The 12,561-nt window shown below is 43.8% G+C and overlaps 1 protein-coding gene across 1 annotated transcript in view; it reads left to right on the top strand.

The window, feature by feature from the left end:
* NCBP1 (nuclear cap binding protein subunit 1) overlaps nt 1-12,561 on the top strand; it is a 54,940-nt gene that overhangs the window by 16,590 nt on the left and 25,789 nt on the right. Inside the window, 6 exon segments of the mRNA XM_025199089.1 lie at nt 1-63; nt 1,011-1,080; nt 3,595-3,810; nt 5,718-5,815; nt 6,863-6,926; nt 10,156-10,266. The exon segment at nt 1-63 is cut by the window's left edge and continues 23 nt beyond it. Of these exon segments, the coding sequence (XP_025054874.1) occupies nt 1-63; nt 1,011-1,080; nt 3,595-3,810; nt 5,718-5,815; nt 6,863-6,926; nt 10,156-10,266 (622 nt within the window).

Below are 12,561 nucleotides of genomic sequence, written 5' to 3'. Positions count from 1 at the left end.
ATTGTATGAGAAGAAGGATGCAGAGATGGACCGCCTCTTATCACAAACAGAAAGCTATTTGAAGTAAGTTATAACAAAGACTAATCCCCTTTCCCTGTTACCAGGTCATGAGTGGAATAAATAGCTTTGTCTGCTATTCATTCAAAAGTATTCTAAGCCTGTGGACAAGTGTAACAATACACAGTTTTAAAAAAAGGAGGGAGGAGTTTGCCACTTGGAAGTATGAATCAACTGCATCAATACATGTTTCATCTTTCTGTTGCTCTGCTGCTATAAGTGGAGCTATACCACTGTAACATTAAACCTGTTTCATTGAGGTTTAAAGTTTCAGTAGTTTAGTTCCACATTAAGGTGGAGACTGACTAAATAAAAGTTGCATTCATTCAGTGCAACCAACAGGTAAATTGGTCTAATCAGAACAATAGTTTCATCTCTCCACCTTAAAATTGAAAGACTTAATCATTTCCAATCTGTTCACTGTGTCGATTGATTTGTGGATCTTTAAAGTGAATTCTCATGCAAGTAGTGTAATTTAGTATTTCCGGTTGTCTAAAAGTGGCTTGGGGTGTTTGACTGTTACAAACAAGCTACAGTCTGTTCAGTTTGCTTGAATATTTTTGCCTGCAGCTCGTTAGATACATTGCTTGCCTTTGCTGCAGTGTTGGCTTATGGTAGAACTCGCATGTTGCCACAGCCACAGTCCCATACAAATCTCTTACCTCTGGTAGAATGTTATGCTGCCAGAGACTCTGATCTGGTTGATCAAGCTGGAGCTGGCAAAGCTCTGTGCTGCTACTACTGTTTGATAGTATCTTTCACAGTGTGTCTGCTCTTACCTGAGCATGGGTAACCCTGCAGTGAAGACAGGATTGTAGTGGTGATTTTAAAAAATCTGACGGGTTAGTAAATACTTAGGCTGCTACAGAGTAAATTGAGTAGAGAGATCAGTGGTGGGAAGAATCTTGTTTTTTTAGAAAAGTTTTTAAATGGTAGATTTTCTGTATAAACAGACGGCGTCAGAAAATTCATGTACCCATGTTGCAAGTTTGGACTGCTGATAAACCGCATCCACAAGAAGAGGTAAATGGATTTTTATTTGATGTATAACAAAAGTAGGGAAATCCCCACCTTTTGTTTTGCAATCTAATATTAAAGAGAAGATCTATGGAAAAAAAGTTAACATAGTTGAAGTATATTCTTCTCTTTCTCTGTGCTCTTATCTCCTGTAGGCTCTAGGTAATGATTTTCTCTGAAGTTCTTGGGTCCAAACCCCTGCAAAGCTAGATTGCTCTAATGAGAGACATTTTGATGTTTCCTGATAGACTGCTTGAGAAAATGCTGCTAAATGAGCAGTAGTTGCAAAATGTAACTTTGCAGGAAAAGATTTAAGTCTGTCTACTTCAAACATTATATGGTGACGCCTGATATTACTCCTCATTTAGTCACCACTTTGAATATATTCCATTATGTTAAAAATAAGCCAACCCCTGCAGGAAAAGAACCTGCCAGAGGCAACACACAGGGGGTGCACGCGAGTGCATGTGCACCCCCTAAGTGTGGTAGTGCATGCCCTATGAAAAGGGGGCCAGTGGCGTCTGCGGGTGGTCCGCAATTGCCACTGGTCGCTGCCAGTGACGTCTGTGGGTGGTTGCTGACCCCCCCCGTCAGCACTCGCTGCACCCCCCACCCCCTGCCAACAGTGCCGGCAGCATCTGCGGGAGCTCCACACTTACTGCTGCCACACTTACTACTGGTGGGGCTCCTGCCGCTGCTGCCACCACGCTCCCACCACCGCCAGCACAGCCGTGGCCCGGCCCCTCCCCCCCAGCCACAGGAGGTACACACCATTCATGGAACCTGCTGTGTTCCATTTGCAGTGGCTTTGCCTTTTGCAATGCACACGTTCTTAAACTGGTCTGAAAAAAGGATTCTACTGATCTCATTCTTCAAATCAGTATTGAGAATTCCCAGTGTCTTTTATGCTAGTAATTTGGTTTATTGCATTTGGACATCAGGTTTTAGCTGAGTGACCATGATGGTTGGAGCAGGAAATCATACAAGCAGTCATAAAATCGTAGAAAAGTAGAACTGGAAGGTCCTTTAGGAAGTCATCTAGTCCAACCCCCTGTGCGAGGCAGGATCATTGCTATCTAAAAGACCCATGCAAGTGCTTGTCTAACCTATTCCTAAAACTACACAATCAACACTTGCACACAACTAAAAGCCATATTGCCCCAGAAATACCAAGGGCACCCTAACCTACCACAGATAGAGCAGGGGGATGAAACCAGCTAGTGTCGTGGCTCTGCAAGAGTTGTTAAAATGCACTTTAGATCCAAGGAAGAGGGTCATGGCCCCTGCTGCAGAGGAAGACAAAGGTCCCCACAGCCCATACCAATCTGACCACGGGGTAAAATATCTTCTGATCCCAAATGTGGTGATTGGTCTGATCTCGAGTTAGAGGAACAAGACCCTCTAACTGGGAACCTCTGGGTTTTAATCCCAGAACAAGCATTGGTATGTCTCAGTCAGGAATCCCAATGCAACCAATACCCAGTGCTTCTGAGGACAGCAAAAACAAACAAACAAAAACCCTGTTCCTGTCGCCCATTGACAGTTGGGGGGAAAAATTCGTTCTCAGGCCCATGTGGCATTCTGCAAAACCCAAAAGCATGGGAGAAACCAAACAACCTTTGCTTCATTCTCCTCAGCCACAATCCTTTCCAGTATTCGCCTGTTCTGAGCTTCAGGGCAGTTTGTGTGATCTTCTAGCAATCTATTGGGGGAGCAGGCAGTACATTCATCTTTAAAAATCTGCATGCTTTTCTTTTTAAAGCTCATAATTTACATTCATTTTCAGCATGGATTGGTTACTGTCCTTTAGCAAAAAAAGAAATAAAATGCAGAAAGGCCTAACGCGCAGCTGTGTATTCATGATAATATTAGTCAAGGAAAACTTGTAGCAACTCCTGCATTACTCAAAGTAAGACAGAGGTCTTTCTTGCTTGCAGTAATAGAAAACTTCAATATATACAGAAGTTGGTAAATGGGCATTTCTCTTGTTAATTTGGAATACGAATTCATCTCATAATGTATAATAAAATTATTAGCCACAATACTGAGCGGACATAACTTCTTGCACTTGAGCACACATTCTAGGCTAGTGTTTACTAAAGGAGTGCCTGTCTGCAGTGACTTGGATCCCTTTTGGTCAACAGAATGTAAATCAATGTATGATCATCTACTTAATTCCAAGTTACTGGAAATGGAGCTTAAATCTTGTACTGATCTAAGATGTATAACTACAAAGGTGAAGTCGTTTTTCGGTATGTTGAACTGTGTGCAGCTTTTTCCCCGTAGAATTATTGAGCTCTCTGCATATTAGTTTTTCTCTTCTAAAGGGGTGATATGGCTTAACTACATGTCTTTCCTCGTCAAGTCACCTGCTTTGCTTGTCTGAATGTGTGATGGAATAAGAAAATCCCTGTTTGATACTTGAAGATTTCTGGGAGAGTTACCAAAGAATCTAAGGATTAATTAAGCTACAGAATTTGGGTTTATCAGCTCCTGGTTTTTTTTTCCCTTCTCCTTAAGTACTTAGACTGTCTTTGGGCTCAAATTCAGAAGTTGAAAAAAGATCACTGGCAAGAAAGACACATTCTGAGGCCCTACCTGGCCTTCGACAGCATCCTCTGTGAAGCATTACAGCACAACCTGCCTCCTTTTACTCCTCCACCTCACACTGAAGACTCAGTTTACCCAGTGCCAAGAGTTATCTTTAGAATGTTTGACTATACAGATGATCCTGAGGTGAGTGAATTTTAGGAGGTTCTTGAGAAAACACAAGTAATTTCCTCCTTTGATACTGAATCTGAATGTCCAAGGTTCTCAAGGCCAGTAGAAATATAAGCCAGCACTGAATGAGAAATTGCATTTCCCCCTTTCAATAAATGTTTAGCAATGAGAAGAGCAGTAGTAATACTGTGCATGTTAATGCCACATATGAGAACATTATTATGATAACATTTTTGAGAGATCACTTTCAACTTTTCTTTTAAAAAAAAAAAAAAGCAATTGCTGAAGTTGATCTTTTGAAGTGTAGGGAGGCACATGCTAAAACATAATGGATTAAATCAGTTAATTATCTGGCACCTTTGGCTACCTTACCCAGAACTATAAACACTGTACTGGCTATGACAAGCATCTTTTCTAGCTGTTGTACTTGTCTTAATATTGGAGTACTGATGCTTTGAGTCCAGTTTCATTAGATTGATAGGAGTGATGTAGGTCAGATTAATTCCTTGCAGTATGTGTAAAGGATGCTATAACAGAAGACATATGGACATATTAGGATATAACCTCATAAATCCAGCATTTAAAATCCAGAATTCTCAGAAATCCAGCACTGCAGGCAGTTGGCATCGCCTGCTACCGGAGCTGCAGCAGGGAACAAAGTGGAGGGACCTGTCAGTGGGTGCGGCGTGGGAGGACTGCAGGCTGGGAGGCTGCGCTAGGCTCTTCCTGGGGGCTGCATGCCCCTGGATCTGCACATGGGACAAGAACAGGCTGCTGCTGCAGGCTAGGACCAGCAGCTGCACCAGGCTCTTCCCAGCACTCGGGGCAGGTGGCAGCCTGTTCTCGTCTTGTGCACAGATTCGGGAGCACATGGCCCCCAGGAAGAGCCTGGCGCAGCCCGTCAGCCCACAGCCCTCCCAAGGTGCATGTAGCAGCAAGAGCTGCATCACACCCACTGACAGCTCCGCTTTGCTCCCTGCTGCAGCCTCAGGAGTGGCCCAACGCCACCTGCCTGCAGCCACTGGGCTGCACCATGCCCCTCCCCCCACCCCAGCTTCACTCCCTCCCTCCCTCACCACTGGTATCAAAAATCTGGAATTTTCAAATTCCCGGCAGGTGCTCGGTCCCGAGCATACCTGCTTTATGAGGTTATACTGTAGTGTGACTCTTGTATTTGACTGTGAAATAGTATCTGCTAAAGTTGTTGCCTATGAAAGCTCACGCCTCCCTAAACCAGTTTTAGGGCAAGGTGACTCCTTAGATACCACCTCTTGCATTTGCAGTAATGCTTCTGATTTGTGGCTATTTTATATAATTTTCAAAAGTAATTGGGATTAAATGTTGGAGCAGTAGGGGAAAATTCTACATGAAAATAGTACAGAAGCATCAAATAGTTTCTTTGAAACTTCCAGGAGTTACTGACACTACTAGAATAATATTTTCATTAAAAAAGTAGGCAGCTGGTTTGACCAGCATCTGAAATTATAGATGCATTTAATAGCTCTTGTAAGTGAGCTCCTATGACATTTAGAAAAGCTGGAATGAAAAATAAAGATGAGTCATATTTATGGGTTGTGTTTTGTGATGGGAGGGTTAGGGTTTTTTGGAATCCTTTATAGGGATGACATTGCATCTGAAAGCTTTATCTGTATGCAGGTTTAAAAATCATTTATGGACCGCGTACTTCTGCTTGGAACTTAGAAAGCTTTTACAACCAATAACCAGAATGTTTAAACCCTTGTGAACAATCTCTAATGGAACCATTGATATAGCTAGAAATATAATGTATTTAGGTTCCATTATTTTTTTTATACGACTTGAAAAAATTAATTGAACAAAATACTATTGGTCATGGGAGCCTAGTGTTCATTCTTCTGAATTGAAATAGTGACTTTTCATACGTCTTAATTGCTTTTTAATAGGGCCCTGTTATGCCTGGCAGTCATTCTGTTGAAAGATTTGTAATAGAAGAGAATCTTCATTGCATCATCAAATCCCACTGGAAAGAGAGGAAGACTTGGTAAGTAGTGTATCAGTGTTATGATACCACAGCACTCCTCTTATGAGGTCTGGCTTCCTGCTTTTGGCATCATGACTTCCACTGGTAGTGGTGATATTTCATATTATGATATTTTATGGTCACTTCCATATTATGATATTTCATAATTCTGAAATTGGTTGTACAAAAGCTTGAGGTGACATTTGACATATTCTTAACATATTCAGTAAGGTATGTTGTTTCCAAATAAGAGGTGGTAGATTCAATGGGTGGTGGAAAATGTGCCAAATTCTGTGTTCATGGCAAAGGTACATGGTACAAAGACTTGTGTGGTTTTCTGATTCCACAGAAGGCGAAATCTGTATTTTTGTGTTGAAATTGATGGCAGGACTTCTGTCTTTATCTTCAACTTTCTTGGGGAGTTTATGTGAAAGTATAAATGGTGCGAATGGCTTAAGGCTAGAATTGAACAAATGTCAGTAATTTTGCTTTGAGGCAAGTGCAGGGTTCTGGAATGTCAACTAGCGATAGTGTGAAGGTGGTTAGAAGACTGCCTGTATCTTTCCCATCAGCTTTCTCATTTTCAAATATCCACGATTAACTAAGAGGACTGTGGAGAAGTGGCTCAACAGTCATCTGCTGATTGGATAAAGATTCCTTCATCACGGTTCCTGATTCAAATCCAGCCAAGGCTTCTGATGATAAACTATATCCAGGCTTTTATTGGAATGCACAAGTTGAGTTTGGTTTCAGCCCACATGTCAGCATCATATAAATCACCACAAAAGCTTCCACAAAGTTACATCTCTTAGCAGTGTTAGAGTTCAATGGTAGCATAGGCTTGGAGGGGAAATGTGTATTCAGGGGTCAGGTGACTATGAATGTGCCTATATTGCTGCTTTTTTTGTACCTATTCTGTGGCTAAATAGGTGTTTTCATGGCTGTCAGCCTGACACCTTTCCTTTAGATGGATTAATACAAGGAACAAACTGTTCTGTTTGCTTGGTACCTAAACCATTGCTTCTGATGTATTGCATTCTAACTCTCATGCATCTGTTCTCTTTGTAGTGCTGCACAGTTACTGAGCTATCCAGGAAATAACAAGATCCCTTTGAACTACCACATAGTTGAGGTATGTGTATTACATATGCCATCTTTCAGTTTCCTTTGTTTTGCGTAAGGTGATTAACTTTAGCAAAAAGCCTTTCTCCTAACACAAAGAGAGCATACAGCCATTAAAGGGGTTTCTTATAGAAGAGAACTGGCTCTTCTGCAAGAACGTTAGATCTTCCTGGTTGGAAGTGATCTCTCTTCTTCATCTAACGCTTCATCCAGATGGCAAGTACTACTAGTATCACACAGAACCCCTCTCTCCCTATGTCTCTCCCTCTGTGGGGCAAGCTGTTGGGGATCCCTGTTGGTACCAGTGCCCCTGCCACTTAACAGACCCAGGTCAGCCAGCCCAGGTCTGTTAAGGGGAGGAGTTGAGAGGGTGAGGCATTTCCACAGCTGGAACCATCATTCTGGGAGAAGGGTTTAGCGTGAGGGCAATTGCCTCCCTTGCTCTGCACAGACCAGGGTCCAGACTGTGCATGAACACGGGGGTATTTCCCCACAATGAGGGTCCATCCCACCAGCAGGATAGCTCTTGTTGCCCTGCCTTCTCGCCCTACACAGATGAGGGAACTGTTGGGGAGGATAGGGGCTGAGGAGGGAATGCCACTGTTTCCCTACAGCTGGACCCGGCACCCTGAAGGTTGTGTTCAGCTATGTTGCCTCTACCTCCTGCCCTGTGTAACCCTCAGGGTTAACTTGAAGGGATGCACAGAGTAGAATTCATTCTGCTAACTTGTTTGCAAGGCCTTTGTGGAAAAAGCAAATAGGAACTAAGAAATTTAGAATGAAATACAGGAAGGACACAATCTATGTGCAATTGGTGGACTAAATCAAGACACAGAATTAGGAGTGCAAGGTGTTGGCGAAGCCAGACAGGCTGTTTGGGATTTTAGGAAGCTCATCAGTGCAGGATTTCACAAAGTAGGATGGGCCTCTGGGAGATGTTACATTTATCATGCAGTTAACTCTGCTGACACCACAATAAATTGTAACTGCTGCATGTGCAAGCAATTTATCACCCTGTAAAATAGCAAAGCAGCCACAGAGATTTTACTTGTTAAATATGGAGCATCTTTGTGGCTGAATCGTATCATGTTTTAATTCGAATGTGGCATACATGCTAGTTTACAGGGTGTGTGAGAATCCCAGCTGCATATGCACCCTTTGAAGGTGCCAGTCCTTGGGGTGCGTAAGATCAGGGAACAGCTCCCCACGTGCCTGAAACGTTAAAAGGCATGCATGCTACACATGCACTTTTTGAACATGATGGCACTTGAGCCTGCTGTGCACCCATTGAATATGCCAGTGCAGGGGGACCCCAAAATCACTGAATGTCTCCCTGCATGCTGGGACACTTAAAAGGTGTGGGTGCATCTTGGAGTCACCTCTGGTGTTGGGTTCAAGCACCATCTGACATGCAATGGGATCTGAGACATTTTATCACAGATCCCCAAAATGGCACATCCTGCTCTGCCGAATCTTCAGTATGCCATGGCAGGATGCTCAGTTTTGGGGATCAAAGATAAAATTCCACTGCACTTTAAATTTGATCTCTGCCAGGAGCTTAAGGTCACAGTGTTGATTGTGATAAAAGTTCTGCCCCCATTTAGAATGCTAACCTGTTTCTAATAAATATTTCTCTGTGGGGTGAAGTGAGTGTAGTCTGGTGGAAAAAACTAAAATGACACTAGCATAAAAGTTGCCAGTCTTTCATACTAACCATTTTGTTCATATAATTTTCCCAACACAAAAGCAGATTAACTTGCTTTTTGGCTTCTGCCATGATGCTACAACTTAGCATGTGCAGTAGTTTGGAATTCATCCTTATGTCAAGCCCAACTTCCATTCTAAAACTTCCTTTGGTTAATTAAAAATAACAAGCATTGTATTTTAGTAAGAGTGCACCAATAGAGATTTTTTTGGGCCGGTACCGATAGCTGATTTTTAATGAGCCATATCGACAGATATCGATCCAATTCTGATATGCAGACGGGCAGCATGGAGAGTGGTGACCGGCTGGTAAGTCTGTTGTGGGAGAAGGGGCGTGGGGAGTGGGCAGATTGAGGACCCCGCGGTGAGGGTGGGAGTGGGGCTGGGGCAGGAGCAGGCGCTGCACAGCTGGGATGGGCCATGGGATGGAGCTGTGAGCGGCTCATCTGGGGGGCAGCTCCCACTGGTGCAAGCACCCCAGGAGGGCATGGGGGCATGTGCCCCAGATCTGTGTGCAGGGCAAAGGCAGGTTGGGCCTGGGGCTGTGCCAGACTCTTCCTGGTAGGTAGGGGCTGGGTTGGGCTGTGCTCAGGGCAGGTGGTAGCAGTGCTGGGAGAGGGGGGGGTGCAGCCTTTAGCCACCCCAAAATTTGCCATGGCCCCCCTAACTCCTCCTCCCAGTGCTGCTGCCCGCCTCGAACGCAGCCCAGCCCAGGTCCCTGCCAGGAAGAGCCTGGTGCTGCCTTGGCCCTGACCTGCAGCAGTATCCTGCCCTCACTCCACCTGCAGATCTGGGGACATATGCCCCCATGCCCTTCTGGGGTGCATGCAGCAGTAGGAGCTGCCCCCCTTCCCTCTGCCCCTTGGATGAGCCGCTCATAGCTCTGTCCTGCACTCCACCCCAGCTGTGCAGTACATGCCCCAGCCCCACTCCTTCCCTCACCACGGGGGCCTCGATCTACGCCCCTTCCCCCACAACAGACTTACCAGCTGGACTCATCTGCTCTCCATGCTGCCAGGCACTCCTGACAGCCTGTGTCTTACCCTGCAGCTGTGCACATGCACAGGGCGTTTATCAGTCACATCAGGAAAAAAAAGCTGATTGCTGATGCTTTCAGTTTTCTTTATATTGGTGCTGATCTGTTGTAGGACCGATATATCAGTGCACCTTTACATTTTAGTCTTCAGGCTGCCATGCTTGGTCTCAGGATTGAAACTAGCTTTGGAAGGATTGAGTTAGACTTTTGAAGTTGAAACTTGATGTTTCTTAAATCACCACCTCCTGGAGGAAGTGTATAAATGCCCCTAAAAAGCCCTGCTGAAGCATCCAAGCTATACAGGTGCTGCAGAGCCAAGTCAAACTAACACACTGCTACTTCCAGTAAAGTGTGTGTGGCAGGTGGGGGGAGTTGATTGTTTCCCCCATGTGTATCAGCAGCCCTAGTGTCCCCATGTGCATAGACATGAAGAAAAACGTGCATGTCTCTGTCTTGAATAAGCTTTAATAATTGTTTTTCCTCCGCCCACTTTGACCAGGTAATATTTTCAGAGTTGTTTCAGCTTCCAACTCCACCACACATTGAAGTTATGTACACAACACTTCTTATTGAACTATGCAAACTTCAGCCTGGCTCTTTACCACAAGTTGTATCCTTTCCTTGTTTGTTTTCTACAGAAGAGAAAAAAATCCCAAAACATTCCATCCTGTAGGAATCTAAATGGTATAGATACAGCAATGATCATTTCTTCCACCCTGTTGCCAGTTGTGTAAAACAAATGTACTGCCTGTTAATACTGCATGTGCCAATGTATAATGCAGCCACATAGCCATTTTAGTTTGAGTAGCCTTGCCCTAGCATCAACATCATGGAGGAAAGCCAGTGCTATGGAAAGTTTAAAAATAATTCCCAAGTGCCAGAAAAGAGACAACTGTACTTTGTTTATGGAACAGAAGCATAAGGCATGAAACAGACTAGCAGCAAACTCAGCATGTTTGTTTCTGCTGGTCAAGCATAGCAATATGTCAGCTGCTATGTATGCAATTTGGCTTTAATACTTAAGTCCAGCATCAGAATAATAAACATGCTTCATGTGCAGCTGAACCACTAGAAATTTGATTTGAAAATGTTTGAACTGGGACAGAGTCTTTTTAAAAAAACCTGTTGATCAGTTTCTGATCCTGTAAATATATACATACGTATATACATATAAATAAATAATTACATAGTTATACAAATAATGTGATTATAAGACTTCTCTCTACATTCTTAAATAGAAATATTTCCCAGCAAGAGATAAGGTGATAACAAGTTCTTAAATTTTGCAGGACACTGCATTTAAAAAAGGTTGTTGCAGCATAGGAGTTTTGTTATATCAAGTTTTTGATCCTATTGGTGTGCAGTTTTCTTATCAGCTTGGAAGTATGTAGAATTATAGTATTTTTCTGAATCCAAGATGACTTTCAATTTAAGACAAACTGCCCCCACCCCAGTAATTAGATTCTATGTATAGAAAATTGTAAGTGTGTTGTTATTTTCCAAGAGTGGAATTTAATTAATGGAAGGTCATCTCAAATCCATCCCCTCCACTGCTGTAGCAGGGGAAGCAGTGGTGGAGGGGTAAGGGGCCAGACCCCTACACCCTTGCTGCCTGCCCCTCTGCCTGTGCTTGTTCCCAACTACAGTGTACCTCCTCCCAACCCCTATAGCCAGCCTTCTCCCACCCCTTCCCTTTTATCTTCAGCTGCAGCTCTGCTCCTCTGCAGCAGCATGGCCCTATCCTGGCCTCAGTCCAGGCAGAAGCAGTAGTAGCTCCTAGATGGGCCAGGTTGGAGCTGGAGGGCCGGGAGCAGAAGGGGGAGGACAGTAAAGGATAGTGATGGGGGTGCAGGGGCAGGCACAAGCGCAGTGGGCAAGAGGGTGCGGGGAGGCTGCAGGCTAGTCTCACATGCGCACCCCACTGTCTCCCCCGTGTTCCCCTGGCCATATGCCCCCTCCTGTTCCAAATGAGCCATTCCAGCTCTCATCCAACCTCATCTTGGATTAGAGTAAATATGGTAGTCAGATCTTTGACATGTTTTAAATTTTTTTCCCCCTCGAAGTATTGTCATCCAGAATTAATTATAAAGGCTCACCCTTGCTTCTGAAATTCATTGTTATAAAAAACAAACAAACCGGTATGGATAAGTATTAACAGCTTTGGGCCATAAAGTTATGCAGCAATAAAAAAAACCTTCTTCATTCTTGCTTTAGTCATGAAGTATTTCCATTGCTCTCTTAAATCTTCCCTATACCTTTTTAAAAAATTAGCAACTGAGTATGGCGGGGGACTTCCACCCTTTTTTAATTCCTGAGCTACTTTCTGTGTAATCTGCCCTCCCCACCCCACCCCTATCTCCCTTACCCCAAGTGATGAAAACAGTATAGCATAAATAAATGATGCGTCTAAAGCAATGGAGGTCAACATTCTTGGTAAGCATGCCACAAATTAAGCCCCACACCCTCCTCTACTGCCACTCCAGTCCCCTTCCCTCCCCAATCTGCAGCTGTACTTCTTGCTCTCTCCTCCCTCCCTGATCTGCTGCATGCCACCACAGGGGTGCCTCTCTCATGTGTGGGATGAGTGCCACAGGTTGGACACCCCTGGTTTAATGAATTAAAAGATAACCATGAGTAAAGGTAGCTTGTTTATTAAGCAGCATCACAGGCACTTAACCATAAAAGTGCATACCATCCAAAAAGTTGTCCCATTATAATCCAATGCAGAAGTCCTAGAAAGTTGGACCTCTATAAGGAGCCTGATGGTGCTTTACGAAAGAAAAATACCTTGAATAGAGAATAGAATTTGCTTGTTGGGCCAAACTGCAAAACCCCTTTTGTCAGTAGAGTTACTATGACTTGCTGTCATTTGGGACAAGCAGGTAAACAGAATGGCAGTACAGAA

The sequence above is a fragment of the Alligator sinensis genome, unplaced genomic scaffold (assembly GCF_000455745.1).
Source record: "Alligator sinensis unplaced genomic scaffold, ASM45574v1 scaffold607_1, whole genome shotgun sequence".
NCBI lineage: Eukaryota > Metazoa > Chordata > Crocodylia > Alligatoridae > Alligator > Alligator sinensis.
This window is presented reverse-complemented; position numbering and strand designations above follow the sequence as displayed.